This window comes from Macrobrachium nipponense, chromosome 22, assembly GCF_015104395.2.
Source record: "Macrobrachium nipponense isolate FS-2020 chromosome 22, ASM1510439v2, whole genome shotgun sequence".
Lineage (NCBI taxonomy): Eukaryota > Metazoa > Arthropoda > Malacostraca > Decapoda > Palaemonidae > Macrobrachium > Macrobrachium nipponense.
The window spans coordinates 41,918,542-41,936,406 of NC_087213.1; the positions used below are offsets into that span (position 1 = coordinate 41,918,542).

A 17,865-nucleotide genomic window follows, 5' to 3' on the forward strand; every position below is an offset into this window, starting at 1 on the left:
CATTGATAGTTTTCAACTTTTAAGTTGCACTAAGTACATGTGAATCTTGTGTATCTTCAAGCTACTTAAGATAGCATGGACCAATCAATAGTGAGTACCCATGTGATAGTTTAAGGTATATTAAATGTTTAAATTAGTATTAAAATAGGCAGTTAGCCTATAAGTGTTTTTATAGGTAGGACATCTTTGATGTTTTAACTACTGAAGTAAGCAGTTGGGGTGGGTATAGCCTAGGGTTTTTGAGGGGTGTGATGATGCGGATATTTGCTAACAAGGGTGGTTGTGGTCCCCAACCCCCCGGCGATTATTGAGGCCCCACTGTAAATACTGTATACATCTGTGTATAAGAAGACCTTCAGGTAAAACAAGGTAAAAAACCATGGCAAATTTTCATGAATTTATCTCATATCTGTAGTATAGGACGACTTCTAAACTACAAAACCGTGACTTGAAAAATTCATAACCTGAATCAACTTTCCATATTTTCTAAAATAATGTAAAAACAAATAATTTTTTCAAACCTCAGAAACACAATTTTCTTTCCATTTTTTAAAGGTTTTCTGGCATAAAGTTTTGTTCTACCTCACTGCATCCAATAATACTGTATATATTTTCATATTACTATTATATTATAAAATACAAACAGCAATCTATATTTTGGTTTGGAAATCAAGCTGACGGTAATTGCAGGGTAAGTCTTTTTGGCTGTATTCAACTCAATTCGAGGCAATTTTCTTGCTTCCAGTTAGCATAAATGAATCTTTGGATACTCTATTGATATGGAACAAGGCTATTTTACATTAACAGATGGATATTCTTTCCTCAGCTTCAGCTAAAACTTGCAGCTTAAATTTAGGAGCATATGCCCTTGCCGATCTTTTCTCCATAGCAAATAAGGATACTATAGCAACGTAAAAATATATCGGTCCTATTCTACTCAACATCCTTTGTAACATAACTACAGAATTTTTTTACTGTCGTACGGTGGTTGAAATAAAAGCAAACCGCTGCTGTTATCGGATTCAGTTGTTCATAGCAAATCGGCTGTTTCTGGCTGTATGTGGTTGCACAATATTCTTTTTTCAATATATGTACTAATTTCTTCTGTAAATGAGTAAAAAAAAATTTTACTGTAAAAAAGTTAGAAAAAAAATCAACCCTTAAACGCCTATTGGACTTATTTAACGTTGATAAAAATCATGTCGTGTGCTTAACTGACGTAAAATACGTCGACTCGAAAAAGTTTTTTTTAAATATTTGCGGAAAAATAGTTACTTGGCGAAAAATTTTGAATCACGCGCCTTGAGGGATGCTGGGAGTTCACGGATCAAGCTGTTGTTTTGTTTATAAGCGTTACCCAGGCAAGCATGCACGAATTTCTTTCTTCTCGCACCAAAAAGCATCAGCGACACATCTCAGAAATTATTTCGTCAGTCGTAATTTTTGCACCATTTTATATTAGCCGTTACATAGTTTTATATATGAAAATGTGCACAACTTCATGTAGTATACAACAAAAAACAAATCATGGTTGTAGCTTTTATCAGTTTTGAAATATTTTCATATAAATAACGATACGTGCCAAAAATTTCAACCTTCGGTCAACTTTGACTTGACCAAAATGGCAAAAAACGTAATTGTAAGCTAAAACTCTTACATTCTAGTAATATTCAATCATTTACCTTCATTTTGCAACAAATTGGAAGTATCTTGCACAATCTTTCGATTTATGATGAATTTTTAAAAAAACGTTTCCTTACGTCCGCACGGTAACTCTGCCGAAAAAATCAGAAATTCTTTTGTCAGATTGTCGTAATGTTTGCACTGTTTTATATTAGCTGTTACAAAGTTTTATATATGAAAATGTGTGCTATTTTATGTAGAATAAAAAAAAACAACCCATAGTTGTAGCGTTTATCAGTTTTGAAATATTTTCATATAAATAACGATGTGCCAAAAATTTCAACCTTCGGTCAACTTTGACTCGACCGAAATCGTAAAAAAACGCAATTGTAAGCTAAAACTCTTACATTCTAGTAATATTCAATCATTTTCCTTCATTTTGCAACGAATTGGAAGTCTCTAGCACTATATTTCGATTTATGGTGAATTTTTGAAAAAAACTTTTTCCTTACGTCGGCGTGGTAACTCTGCCAAAAAAATCAGAAATTCTTTCGGCAGTTTGTCGTAATGTTTTATATGTGAAAATGTGTGCAATTTCATGTAGAATATAACAAAAAACAACACATGGTTGTAGCTTTTATCAGTTTTGAAATATTTTTATATGAATAAAAAAAAAAGTGTCAAAATTTTAACCTTCGGTCAACTTTGACTCAACCGAAATGGTAAAAAAAAGCAATAGCCGAAATGGTCGAAAAACGCAATTGGCGAAATGGTCGAAAAACGCAATTGTAAGCTAAAACTTTTACATTCTAATAATATTCAATAATTTGCCTTCATTTTGCAACAAATTGGAAGTCTCTAGCACTATATTTTGATTTATGGTGAATTTTTTAAATAAAACTTTTTCCTTAAGTCGGCGCGGTAATTCTGCCGAAAAATTCTGAAATTCTTTTGTCAGATTGTCGTAATGTTTGCACCGTTTTATATTAGCCTCTATATAAAGTTTTATATATGAAAATGTGCGCAATTTCATGTAGAATACAACAAAAAACAACCCATGGTTGTAGCTTTCATCAGTTTTGAAATGTTTTCATATAAATAACGATAAGTGACAAAATTTCAACCTTCGGTCAACTTTGACTCGACCGAAATGGTCGAAAAACGCAATTGTGAGCTGAAACTCTTACATTCTAGTAATATTCAATCATTTACTTTCATTTTGCAAATTGAAAGTATCTAGCACAATATTTCGATTTATGGCGAATTTTTTAAAACACCTTTTCATAACATCCAAGCGGTAACTCTGCCTAAAAAATCAGACATTCTTTCGTCAGATCGTCACAATGTTTGCACCGTTTTATATAAGCTGTTACATCAAGTTTTATATAGGAAAATGTGTGCAACTTCATGTAGAATACAACAAAAAATAACTCATGGTTGTAGCTTTTAACAGTTTTGAAATATTTTCATATATATAACGATAAACAGAAAAAATTTGACCTTTGGTCAACTTTAACTCGACCGAAATGGTCAAAAACTGCAATTGTAAGCTACAACACTTACAGTCTAGTAATATTCAATCAATTACCTTTATTTTGCAACAAACGGGAAGTCTCTAGCACAATATTTTGATTTATGGTGAAATTTTTAAAACAAATTTTTTTACGTCCACGTTATGAATTCTTGCATCATATTGTGATAATATTTTCTCTGTGTTGCTTTGATTGTTTTACAATTTGTTATATACCAAAATCATCACAATTTAGTGTACAATACAACGAAAAAATTTAACTCATTAGCTTTAACTTTTTTGCTCACAGCGCGATTTGTATACAAATATATATGAAATTTTTTTTTTGCGGTCATATATTCCAATATTTATAGTATATGATGATATTTTTTTCATTTCTGATGATTGCATACTAAACTTCAGACAAGGACAAAAAAAGAAGACAAAAATGAACTCTTAATCTTAAAAACTAAGCATGCTGTGATTTAAAAAAAAAAAAAAAATTTCAGCTTCGGAGCTCACTCCCGAACCCCGCTGGCATACAGGAGACACTTACAGAAATACCGGCCGGCGTTTAGGGGTTAAAGTGTTCGGTGCTTCCAATGAATCACTTCTGGGGATGTTTGTGTGTTTATGGCTTGAAGCGCAGTTCACGAACCAGAACAAAAATTTTTTGAACATCTGGTTCGTAACCCAATTTGTTTGTGAACAGGACTGTTCATGACCCAAGGTACACTCACTATCAAAAAAACTGAAGCTTCTAAGCGACAGGTGATAGTCTCCATGTACTAGTTAACTGAAGCCTGCAGCGGTGTTGGCAGATTGCCTAGTTTGTTCAGCACCTTCCCTGAACTTGCAAATGGAATGGAGTTCTAAACATCCTGACCCAACTAATCTTGTTTAAAGTCATCTGCTGCCCAAAAATGAGTGACCTGGGATAGGAAATGGTAAAATGACAAAGTTTTAATTATTTGTATTTTTCATAGCTAACAAACCTGAGGTCCTAACATACAGATAAATCTTCTGGTGCCAACTGGAAACCGGTTAAAAACAATCAACGATTGTAAATGCAAGGAATCTGTGGCACCTGATGCATAGTTGAGGTGGAAGCAAGTCCAGAATGCTCACTTGAATTTAGTGATGCATCAGTTTTTCTTCCAACCCAGGCTGAAACGTAAGAGGGAAGGCCAGAGGTGGGCAGTCAAAGGTAAGATCTCAGGTTTGTTAGCTATGAAAAATACAGATTAAATAAAAAATGTTATTTGTAGAACAAACCTTTGGTCTTGACAAGAGGATAAGACTCATTACTGGAGGAAGATATACAGAACCTGAACCGACTGGAGGTTTGGCACACCCGATCATTCTTCATAGAAATGAAAATTCTAAAGAAGAGGACCTAAACCTTTGAGATATTAGATATGTGGGATATCTAACACTCAATCCACTGGGTTCAAATACAATGAAACACATCCAGATTCACTACATTCATGGAAGCCCAAGAGAACAATATCTGTTCAAGCAACAAACCATGTCAGCCACTCCTAACTCCCCTTGCTGGAGAGAGGAGTTAAGCTACAGGAGAAGCAGGTTTGCATGTTGCATGGAACATGAAAGAGTGCATAACAGTATGGATGTAACACTCACCTGCATCAAGCCAGTTCCACTGTATGTGTCTATCCTTCAAACTGTCCGTAGATATGAAGAAAAGGGAAAAGGGAAAGAAATGAGACCAGTCATCTTACTCATTCCCTACTCCACACACACATATCTTAGGCAAAATACAAACTGTCACACCAGGGGCACTGGATGAGTGACACTTGTTGAACAGCCACCATTGGACCCAAGGAAAATAGTGTCCAAGGATCTGTGGGCAATGCTCTCCAGGCAGAAAATAGTGAAAGTGGTTTGATGCAGTCATGAACCAGTACTATTCAAAATATTATGAACAGATAAGTACTTTTAAAATCCCAGGAAGGAACCTAATCCTCTGGTGCTTGGCACTTCTGCATGCACCCAATCAGTGGGAGAACTTGACGATGAGGAATTGGCTTGCCTAATCACCTTGGTTAGAATAACGAAAGGGTGTTCTAGGACACCTCTTTCTTGACCAGACTTGTGTTAACAGAATCTATGACACCTGGTGAAGAGACATTCTGATAACGATGCACGGGTCAAAGTGGAAAACTTGAAGGTTACTAATATCAAACGCCACACCATAAGGAAATGGGAAAGGAAGAATGCTGTCATTGTGAACTGTGGGAATCTGGGTCTTGACCACAAATTCAGGGGCAAATTCCAAAGCTACAGATACCACCCCATTGCGAGTCTACGTCAAACCTGACCCTGAAGCTTTCCAACTCTTTCAAGGAAGCCAAGGGCAGAAGGAAAACTACAGGCGGCCCGCGGTTAACGGCGCAATCACTCAACGGCGAATCGGTTTTATGGCTGTCATCAAAAATATTCATTAAAAAAATAAGGTATTTTTACGGCGCAAATTTCAATTAACAGCGCCGCTAGCGCCATTGTCTAACGAGTTCATACAGTTGTAGAAATGCCATTCAGACCATAAAGGTTATGCAAATTATATTAACAAATTTTATGGAGAGTTATTACATAGGTATTAGGGTAAAATATATGCCTCTGACGCCGTTCTATGCCGAAAATATAAGTTACATAAGTGCAAATTTAGCTATGGATGTGTCGATTTTATAAATGTTCATGCTTTTATGTTTAAAATGTGTATGGAAATGTATTATGTATAGGGTATTTTTTATTTGTGCAGAAATATAATAAAAAGGCCGCTTTTGAAACTGCCCTTCACATTATCAAATACGATGTTTTGTCATGTTCGTTCTTGTAAGCCGCCGCCTGCCGCTCTTCCGAAAATATAGTTAAAAACAGTGCAAATTTACCGATCGATGTGTCGAGTTTTTAAATGTTTATGCTTTAATGTTTAAAATATGTATGAAAATATATAACGTATAGGGTATTTTTGTTTTTGTACATAAATATGATACAAATTAAGGCAGCATTTGTAACTACGCTCCACGTTGTCAAGGTATGTTTTTTCATGTTCGTTCTTGTCCGCCACTGTTCCGAAAAAGGAATGGTTTTATTTTATTAATTATGCATCCTATCCATAAATCATTTGAAAAGTCATACATTACTTCACTGTATCCAATAATATTGTATGTATTCTCATATTACTGTATTATAAAATACTACGGCAAATCTAAGCCAGTATTCCACGGAGCGGCCAATGTTGTGGTTTGAAATCAGCTGATGGCAAATACGAGTTTGTTTCGCCATATTTAACACAATTCTGAGAAAATTCTCTTCCTTCTAGTTAGCATAAACGAATATCTAGATACTTACCTTATATGAGACAAGGCTATTTTTCCTTATACGTGTTTTTAGGTGGAAATATGAATTGATTATGTCTCGTTGTGAATGTGAGCTACTTTTTTTTTTTTGGTTAACAGATTACGTTGGCGGCATGTTTATTGCGTAAAAAAATTATTTGATTCCGTTCGAAATTCTCCTTTATATCATCATAATACGAACTTTACGTAATTTATCTTATATCGGCGTGAAACCAACAGAAAAATGTGTTCTTTCAAGCACAGTAGTTTTGATTAAAATGATTTTATCTCAATTTTATCTACGGTTTTGTTTGATGGCATATGTTTACTGGATTTATCCTTGTTGCCGATGTACGATAATAGTCATTAGCAGCTTGAACAGTTTTCTCAGCTTCAGTTATAACTACGTAGGTTTAAATTTAACTGTTTATTTCCCGAATGATCTTTGATCTATAGCGAATAAAGTTATTACATTAAGATATCTCAGTTCTATTCTACATAATGTCATTTATAACAACTATAGTAATAGTGTACTGCAGTACGATGATTGAAATACAAGCCAAACGGATGTTATCCAATTCAGTTGTACTGAGAGAGAGAGAGAGAGAGAGAGAGAGAGAGAGAGAGAGAGAGAGAGAGAGAGAGAGAGAGAGAGAGAGAGAGAGAGAATAGTTGTTTCTCGTTTGGTTGTTCATGGCTGTCACACGTTCACGCAACGAGTATAACGTTAAAACCATACTTTCATCATTCTCTTTTGCTGTTATTGAACTTATGTAACTAGAAGATGGGATAAAGTTAGGCTATTGTAATTTGGTCTCATAAAATCGGACTATCGTAAAACAAATTATCGTAACTTAAACACTACATCTACCTGTACACTGTATAAACCTGATTATATCTTTAGATACTCTAGACACCCAAGGGATTAAAACTAGGCTTTTTTTTACTATTCAGTATTTATAATGCTATAATGTACTGTACAGTACTACTGTACAGTAAATTCTATAGTACTATACTTCGTAAATATAATTTTACTTGTTGTGCCATTGTAAGATTACGACAACTTTGACTGGTCAAGTTTTGAAAGGAGCAGTGCAGCGGCCATAGGCTTTAAAATCGCTTAGCGTCGAAAATCACTTAGCGTCGGCGGCCAGGAACAGAACCCCTGCTGCTAACTGAGGGCCGCCTGTATTTCCAATGCCGGTTTCCTGGAAGATGATTGATGCATGGGCTCGAAGGAGGTTGAGAGAGAGAACTCAGTACCAGAGTAAGGTCCCAAATAAGTGGTCCGAGTTTCCTTGGCAAACAAGACCACTCCAAGCTCTTGAACCACACAGATTTCTCAGGGCAAAGTGTTGTCCATATCCCTAATCACAAGTAACCCCTGAAGCTCCTTACCAGTATCAACAGAAGAAACCTCCTCTGTTTTGAAAAATATTCAGATCTTGTCCATTGAGCAGAAACTCTGAGTGGAGAGAAACCCTTTTGATAAGACCAATCACAGGAGCAGATGGCTTACCTTGTATATGGTTGACAAAGATCCTCTGAAGTATTAGCCTTACATCTGAGTCGGTGTTCTGCAGTCAAGATCTCTCAAACAAGATACTAAACCAACTCCAGAAATGAAGAGATAAAGATCCTAGTGATTGGTGGCATCTCCCCACAAGAGACTGGTGAGGAAGATAGTGCTAGGGCAGAATCTCCAGGAACTCCTAGCCTCAGGGGCATGGAGTCTACAGGACAAACAAGTCCACATCAACGTGCTAGAGTTGAATGCCACTTTTCTGAGACTTTAGGAGATTCATGGAAGGGAGGTGGGGGCACTCCATCGTTCAACCTCCCAGGGTTGCTAGTAGGCAGAAGGGAGTCCTCTGCTCCAACAAACAAATCTGGGACCATGAGCAGATGCACAAAGGTCTACAGTGGGGCTGCAGCATTCGTGTTCTCCCGATTCACGGATTCGCAGATTTCTCTCTGAACCATATCTACCCATTATTTGCGGGGAAATTCGCCTACTCACGGTATTTTTTATGAGATATATCCACAAATTCCTGGTTTTTTAAAATTAATTTCATCATAAATGCACTTTTTGTGATAAAACTATTCAAAACCTGATAGCATATTAGTTTTCAGTGAGTTCTTCTTGAGTTTTAACTAACAAAATAGGCTGTTTTCAGCATTTTTATAGGGGGTTCCAAGTGTGTGTGTGTGTGTGGGTTTTTTACACATACCACTGTATTCCTCAGACTTTCACTCCTGTTGAAGTGGCTTGCTAAGACATTGTTTCTTCCTGGAACAAACCGAGGAAGCAAAAAGTTCCTTGCTCTGGCCAAGGGAAACAAATCCCCTACTAAATGAAACATCATAGGAGACCTTGTCCTACCGTTTCCTGATATACAAAAGGAAGTTGTGTGGTCTGAAAAAACTGCTACCACCTGTCTCAATATCTTTGCAGCCTTTAGGCTCTTTTAAATGAGTTCAAAATAATTAATGAGGTGATTTTTCTTCCTATGACCACAGTCCCAATGAGCCTAAGCCCCCTTGGAAGGATGGTTCACCTTGCCATGCTTGAGAACAACTTGATGTCTTGGTCCCTGACAGTTAAATACATGACTGGTGCCCCAGGCAATCTGTTCACCATTCCAAAGTTTCCAGGAGACTTGTCGGTACTGCAACTGGAGTCAAATCCATTAGGAACCTTCTGTCTAATGATTGATGCAACTAAAACTGAACCAAGTCTCATCCTGAATCTGTACATAATAACAAATTTCTCAAAGGTGGCAATGTGACCTAGATAGAGTCACTGCTTTGGTGGAATCTCTTTCAAGGACTGATGTTATTTTAGAAGAGACAAGAACTGGTTATAAATTACTCTGACGGATTAGTCCACTAACTGGGAGGCTATCCTCATCCCCGATATACATTTGACTGAGTTGGGATTAGCCAAAACCCCCAAAAACCTGGGCCAGATGAATAAAAATGTTGAAAGTTACCCAGAATCCTCCAGCATAAGTTTGCTAGAATAAGCTGAACATCCAAATAAACAAGAATTTGAATCCTGTAAAGACGACACAAATCCACTCAAGGAGACAGAATTGTAAACAACTTCTGTTCTGTGCTTCGACCAAAATAAGTCTTCACCAGATAACCCTGCAAAGATGAACTGGAGGTAATTGTGAGACACAGGGTTGATCAAGAATTGAAAATGTGTCCTGCATATAAATGGAAAACATCAAGTTATCCCGCTGAATGGCTGTCAGAACTGAGCTGGATAACTTTTAACAGAAATAGAAGCACACACAAACTTTTAGACGGAAACATCCAAACAGGTTTCCACTCATTCAGAGGCTTTTGGAAGCAGAAAGTGACTGTAAAAGTTGGAAAGGTCACCCCCCTTGACTGTTTTCTCTAACTAGAAGGTAGAAAGGGAAAGCTATATGGAATAGACGGCCAAAGCCCAAGCACTGGGACCTATGAGAACCTTCCGCGCTCAAAGAAGAAAACTGTAAAAAGGTTCAAAGGTGCACTATGAAATAATTGTTAGCAGACAGTAGAAAGTAAGCTGGAAGAAAGATAATATGAAAGGGTTGCAGCTGGGGGCCAAAGGGACGCTGCAAAGAACCTTAAAAAAGCTATACAGTAAACCTTTCCTATTTGTGAGCTTACCTATTCACAATTTTTTTTTTATGGCCTGTATACATATACCCATTATTCATGAAAAATGTTGTCATTTCACAGTATTTTTCACCAAGAAATACTCACAAATTTCTGTATTTACATATAATTTTCGTGACTTAAAAATGCACTTTTTGTGATAAAACTATTAAAAAAAAATCTCAGGTATAAGCATTTTCATAGTTTTTGTTGTTGTTTTAACTATCAAAATATGCAGTTCTAAGCATTTTTACAAGGGTTGTAAGTATTTTAGCTATTTGCACGGGGGGGAGGGTGCCTGGTACCAGGCCTCCAAATAGGGGTGTCTACCGTATGGAACAATGACAGACGTGGTGATTGAAAAGGAATGATACAGCCCTCCCATATTACTCCTGCAACAAAGGTCCTGTTCCAAATCTTGCCAGATGCTTCAATAAGGCAGTAGGCAGCCCCCTTCGACTCCTAAAGTTGTGTTTCTCAGTTCTTCTGAGAACAGCAGGAACTCTTACTCTTGGATATTCCTCTGTATCATTCCCCTAAAAAAATCTGAAGGCTGAGAAAGGTTGAAGGATTTACGTGGAACTCCACAGCAGATGCTTAAGTGGTAGAACAAGTATGGGAGTAGGGACTGGCCTTTTCAAAGCTGCTTTCCAAGAACAAGTTACAAATTACCTGCTCTTATGGTTAGTTATATTTTTCCCAATTGCCTCAAAAAGATAAGGATTAGAAAGGTATTTATGCAGTGGTTCAATGACAGTGGCAGACTTTTGTAGTAGCTCCACTGAGGCAGGACATAACTTCCAAGAGTTCATCCAAATTGTGAGAACCTACAGGAGACACACTTGATAATGTGGTAAAGCAACTTCATGACTCTCTGCTTCATGAGTTAGCCTTGCCTCTTCACCAGTTCAATTAGGGGATACAAATGCTTGTCACGAACCAATAAAGGTCTTTATCCAAGCCTAGTGGAGAACAAGTTAACTAAACAGTCCACCTGCTCAGCCAAACATTCTTTTTTCTTTTAAATGCTGATTGCACCTACAGTGTGAAGATGTATGCTAACTGTAAATATAAGTCCTGAATACAACTAAAGATTAGAGATAGTTCTTGCTACTGACCCCTTCCAGACAAAAAGTTATAAGCTGAAGCTAAGCACATTTATCTATAATGCTGAAGGAGCCCTTCCAAAACACCATAAAAATTCTTCATAAGCTTACCTTAAGTCGGGACATACAATTAGAAAGAAAGTCATCATGAATAATAACTTGATTTGCTTGTAACCTTGGTCCCAAATTTGTGAAAGTCTCTCGTAAAAGCTCAATAGCACGACCTGCTATGTCTTCAGAGCCACACAGTACAACCTAGAACCACAAAATTGGCAATTAATCATCAATTATTTTAGTATGATTACAATAAACGAAGAATTAACATGCAAATGTGATCTGTAAAAAATCAAAATCATAGCAACCACTACTATAATAATAAAAGAAATATTTTATAATCTGGAAACACACTGTAATACAGGTTAATATAAACTTACCTAATCATATAACTGTTCATCATTTTATAATTGTGTAAATTTTCATAAAATGTATTATTTGGATACTTACCTACTATTAAAGATAGCATACAGCATATAGTGCATAGTGCTGATAAGTGAGTTGCCATTCAAACAAAAGATAGAATAACTCTGGATGAATGTCTATATTAACTCTATTGAAGATATTTGTGCATGAAATTGTGCTTCGCCCTCGTCATTTGTTTATGAAGTTTGTTATGATGTCTGTTTATGTTGTAAGAGATGGACCAAGCACATCCACCATGATGTAGACACTTGGTCAGTTGGATCTCCAAAGTTAATAGTTTTTGTCTGCCTTTGATTTATCCTGCCATACTGGTCTACAGGGTCAACAAATGGTAGCAGAAAGTGGTTGTGGCAGGAGGAGGAGACTAACGAGTAATTCAAAAGAAAAGACGTAAACACAGGTAGTCTGTGAATATGGCAGGCAGCAGGTGTTGCCTGTTTTTGGCACTGATAAAGGCATTGATAGCTGGAAACAAGCTGAAAGCATAGCAGCTTATCACATGTGTCGAGAAAAGAAAAAAGCTACGGTTGTTGCCTCGTTGTTCCCAGAGGGAAGTGAGGTAAGGAGTAAGATTTTTGAGAAAGTGGATATTGAAGAGTTGACAGTCAAAGATGGAATGAAAGTTTTGCTTCAACACTTGGGCAAGTGATACAAGGATGAGATGTCAGCAGCATATGAGGCATGGACAAGGTTTGACAGTTACAATAAGGAAAAGGAACAAACAATGGAGAAGTGCATTTAGAAATTTGTGAAGAAAAGTGAAGTTCTGGAAGGGTACAAAGTAATTGTATTTTAGGATTTAAGTTACTAAACAGCAGAGGGCTAGAGGTTCAAGGCAATCAAATAGCACTGACAGTAGTTCCTTTAGTGAAATAGCATTGACAGTACTAGTGCCCTTTAGTGAAAAAAAAACAAACAAATAACTGATTCCATACAGAAAGCCCTTAGGAAATTTTCTGAATGTCAAGACGCGTTATTATTGGGTACAGCATCAAGCAGATCAAACCTGAACCAGTATTTAGCATGGAGGAAGTAAATGTCATTATATGTGGAAGAGGATAGGGGAGTTTTAGAGGAAAAGGAAACATAGCAACCAGATGTGAAACAAATAGGCAGAAAAATTTGGCTGACATATATGGTAAGGTTAGGAAATGTTATTTGTGTGGGCCAGAGTACTGTCTGTCTCCAGCATGTCCAAAATATGCGTATGTAAGTACAGTGTAGTAAAGGAGGAAGAGTTATCTTCTGTTACTGAAAATCCTAAAATGATGTCAGTGCTATCCTGGACACAGTCTGCAGTTCTAGTGTATGGTAGTGATTGGTTAAAACCACACACAAAGTCTTTGTTGGATGAGGAAAAAATGAGAATAGAAGAGGAAGAAAATGAAACATTTAGGTTTGGTGATGGTAATGCGTATAAGTCAAATGATGAAAGTAAAATTTCCAGTGAACATTAAAAGTGACACAGCAAGTATGATAACAGATGTGGTGAACTGCTCTAACCCCCTTTTATCAGCAAAAAAAAAATCAATGAAGAGAGCACAAATGAAATTGGACTTAAAAATGATACTGCAGAAATCCATGAAAAAAAATTTGAAATTGAAATGTACTTCTTCAGGACACTATTGCCTTCCACAATGGGATGAGAAAGAAGCCTGGATGAAAATACAAGAAATAGTGTTGACCTTGGGAGATGATGAAAGGAAAAAGAAGATATGAAAATTGCACCAACAATTTGGGCAACCCCCAGCTAAGAGACTGATTCAGCTGTTGAAGGATGCTGGTGAAGAATGAAATGTGCTACATGTATGTCAGATAGCTGTGATATAGGCATGAAATATAAGAAAACATCATCAAGGCCAACTGTTAGTGAGAATATGGCAAACGAGTTCAATGAAGTTGTGGTATTAGACCTAACGGAATGTAAAAAAGGGATGTAGTATATTTTATGTTAGGAACTGGTTTGGGACCCTCGGTGAAATTCTTGATTGATGATGGTGTGGAGTTTGCCAACAACACACTCCTAGAAATGTCTGAAAACATGAACATTCTTGGAGTCTAGTAGGCTAACAAGGATGGTTATGTACTGATTCATGCCTGACATGTCACATGATGTACTGGAACAAGCTGTAAAATAAATAACCCTAAAAATGACAAATTTTTAATCAATTTGTATTTTTCATAGCTAACAAGCCTGAGGTCTTAACAATATTAACAATAGGCTAATCTTTTAGTGTCACCTGGAAACCAGTCAAAAACAATCAAAGATTGTAATCTGTGGCATCTGGCAACTCATCTTTCTTCCATCCCAGGAAATGAGAGGTTTGGTGATGGTAATGTGTATAAGTCAATGATGAAAGTAAAATTTCCAGTGAACATTATACGTGACACAGCAAGTGTGATAAAAGATGTGGTGAACTGCTCTATCCCCCATTCTTAACAATACGCTAATCTTCCAGTGTCATCCGGAAACCAGTCAAAAACAATCAACGATTGTAATGCAGGAATCTGTGGCATCTGGCAACTCATCTTTCTTCCATCCCAGGAAATAAGAGGGGTGGCTAGGAGGGCAATCAAGGTTAAGACCTCAAGTTTTTTAGCTATGAAAAATAAAATTTGATTAAAAATTTGTCATTTGTTCATGTGCGGGGAGCAATCCTTCGGTCTTAACAATAGGATAGACTTATACTTAGAGGGGAGATAGATGTAGCCTGAGGTGACTGGGGGTTCAGCTCACCTGACCAGCCTTCCTAAAAGTTCGGGTCCTAAAGAAGGGGGATGGGAGCCTGTGAGAGAATCTTTCAGGACCAGAGCCAGGGCGGATCTGTATCCTTTGACTGTGGGGACTGAGAGGAGCTTCTCTCGGCGAAGAAAGACTAGTAAATCCGCTATCTGCTGAAGAGTGGCTCTGAGAGGAGAGACCCCCCTTCTACGACACCAACCACAGAAGACGGCCCACTTTCCCTGGTACACAGCTGCAGAGGACTGTCTGACGTGTCCAGCCATCTCTGTTGCTGCGCTGCGAGAAAAGCCTCTCTTTCGCAAGAGATGGTGGATAACAGCCAGCCGTGAAGTTGAAGGGACTGGACTGCCTGGTGGTACCGTTCCACGTGCGGCTGGGCGAGAAGGTTGTGCCAGGGGGGAATCTCTCTTAGTGCCTCCACTAGAAGAGCCAGCAGATCCGGATACCAGACGGCTTGCGGCCACCTGGGGGCCACCAGGATCATCCTGAGATTCGGGGTGACCAGCGCTCGACTGATCACCTTGCGAATCAGGCAGAATGGAGGAAAGGCGTACGCGAAGAGGTTGTTCCAGGGCTGTTGAAGCGCGTCCTCTGCAGCTGCCCATGGGTCCAGCATGGCTGAAAAGAAAACCTGAAGTTTTCTGTTGTGCCGGGTGGTGAACAGGTCGACGACTGGTCGCCCCCACAGGTTGAAGAGCCTTTCCACCACGTCTGGGTGTAGTGACCATTCGGTCCCTATCACCTGATCCCGACGGCTGAGCTTGTCTGCTACTACATTCCTCTTGCCTGGAATGTAGCGTGCCAACAGCTCTATCGAGTGAGCGATGGCCCACTCATGCACCTGCATTGTCAACTGGTGCAACGGGAGAGACATGAGTCCCCCCCTGTTTGTTGACATATGCCACTACCGTGGTGTTGTCGCACATCAACACCACCGAGTGTCCCATCAAGCAGTCCTAGAACTCTTGGAGAGCGTAAAACGCCGCCTTGAGTTCCAAGACATTGATGTGAAGGTGCTTGTCGTGATGGTCCCACACACCTGCCGCCAGCAACTCCTCCAGGTGCGCGCCCCATCCCTCCATGGATGCGTCTGAAAACAGCAACATCTCCGGGGGGTGGAGTGCTGAGAGGCACTCCCTTTAAGAGGTTCCTGTCGTCCAGCCACCAAGCGAGATCCCGTCTCACCTCCTCCGTGAGACCCACGGGGAAGTATGGCGGGTCCTGAGCCTGTGACCAACTCTCCTTTAGTTTCCACTGAAGAGACCACAGGTGAAGACGCCCGTGAGGGACTAACTTCTCGAGTGACGACAGGTGGCCGATCACGACTTGCCATTGCTGAGCAGGCTGCTTCTGTCGAGACAGAAACCGGATGGCTGTCTCCCTGAACCTGCTGATCCGCAAGTCTGCGGGGAAGACTTGCTCTTCTACCGTATCGATCAGCGTGCCCAGGTACTTCATCCTCTGCTTGGGTTAGAGATCGGACTTCTCGAAGTTTACCACGATCCCCAGATCGCGGCAGAACCTGAGAAGTCGATCCCTGTCCTGCAGCAACTGTGAGCGGGAGCTCGCCAGGACTAGCCAGTCGTCGAGATAACTCAACAGACGTATCCCATTCGAGTGGGCCCAAGCAGACACCAGAGTGAACACTCGCATGAACACCTGTGGGGCGGTTGAGACACCGAAACAAAGTGCCCTGAACTGGTACACCGTCCCGTCGAGGATGAAGCGGAGGTACTTCCTGGAGGACTGATGAATGGGTATCTGGAAATACGCATCCTTCAGGTCCACCGAAAGCATGAAATCGCTCCCCCTAATGGAATCAAGCACAGAACGTGCCGTTTCCATCTTGAACCGAGTCTAGCGAATGAAACAGTTCAGGGGAGAGAGACCTATCACCGGGCACCACCCCCAAACGACTTCTCCACCAGGAAAAGGCGGCTGTAGAAGCCTGGTGATTGGTCTCTGACGATTTCTACAGCTCCTTTGCTCTCCTGTCGAAGAGTGATGTCCTTTGTAGATCCTTTGACATAAGTCAGGGGTTGGACCGGGTTGGAAGTGAGGGGTGGCCGAGATTCAAAGGGTAGTAGATATCCCTCCCGAAGGACGTCTACTACCCAGGTCTCGGCGCCGTAGCGCTGCCATGTTGCCCAATGGCTCGCCAGGCACCCACCCACTTTCGGCAGCAGGTGAGGGGGAACGCCATCCCTAGCGTTTCCCACCTTTCTTCGACTTCTTCCCTGCCGATCCTCGCGAGGAGGAGGGCTGATGAGAGCCCCCCCTTTGCAGAAGAGGAAGACAGTCTTTCCTCGGGGTTTAGACGAAGCAGCCGTCTTAGCCCCCGAGGAAGCGCTAGCCACACTCTTTGGTTTGGCCGCAGTTCAAAGCTGCCCAGCCGCCTTCGAAACTGCCTGGTGGAGAAGACGGTCACTGTTGTCAGTGCGCCGTCTCTCTACCACAGCGTCCACCATCTCGTCTGGGAAGAGAGAGGAGGAACTCCGAACCGTTCCATTCCGTAGCCCCAGTGCCGCCTCACGCACAGCCCCCCTGGATACTCGTGTCAGGACAGTGTCCCTACGACGAAGTACCAGGTTGCCCCACAGGTTAGCTGTCTGGTGGGCTAGGTAGGAGATGGCCCTACCTCCAGACTGGCAGTCTCCTGAAAGCCGGGTCTTCCTCAAGGGCAGAGCCCCTGAAGTTGGCCGCGACTTTCGACACTATGAGGGACCACAGGTCGAGCCAGGAGACGGCCTGGAAAGCTGCCATAGCGGTAGATTTCAGGCCCAGTGCCTCTTGCTGCGAGAACCATAGGTTCTCGGACAGGAGCTGCTGCAGAGACACACCCGGTGTTAGCCTAACTAACCCCGGGTTAACCTGTTTGGGCGGCATCGGGTCCTCTGATGGCACATAAAAACGCCGCTGTCGCTGCAGAGGAGGAGGAAGCAGCTTCGACGACCGGCCCGACCTGAGCGAATCCTCACGTCCAGAGATGAGAGACTCCACCTGATCAAGCACTGAGTCGGCAAGCTGGGATCGTGGCAGACCCACCGTCAGTCTGGGTTCCCTCTTCGGGCCCCAGAACGACTCGAGCCGGGAAGTGGGCTCGGAAGGTGGGAGCGGCGATCCCTCCCCGAGATCATTGTGCTGACGAATCAGCGCAATAACCTTGGCAAAGTTCCTCTGGATCTCGGGGGTAACAGCGTCTCGAGGAGTAGGACCATCCAGTCCCTCCAACAAGGCCGACTCCCGGGATCCTCCTCCTTCAGGAGGAGGAACAGCAACAGTCCCCTCTCGGTCTCCTCCTGCCACTTGCGAGTAAGTCCTGGTTGATCCTAGGACCGAACCAGGAGCGCGCCCCTCGTGATCACTCCTGGGTGTCTCGCCCCTCCC

General features: G+C 40.8%; 1 protein-coding gene across 4 annotated transcripts in view; it reads right to left on the bottom strand.

The window, feature by feature from the left end:
- Positions 1-17,865, bottom strand: part of LOC135198612 (probable ubiquitin carboxyl-terminal hydrolase FAF-X) — a 506,622-nt gene that overhangs the window by 316,820 nt on the left and 171,937 nt on the right. For all 4 annotated transcript variants that reach the window (XM_064226360.1, XM_064226357.1, XM_064226358.1 and 1 more), the window contains exon 17: positions 11,367-11,510. In XM_064226360.1, the coding sequence (XP_064082430.1) occupies positions 11,367-11,510 (144 nt within the window). The remainder of the gene's footprint in view (positions 1-11,366; positions 11,511-17,865) is intronic.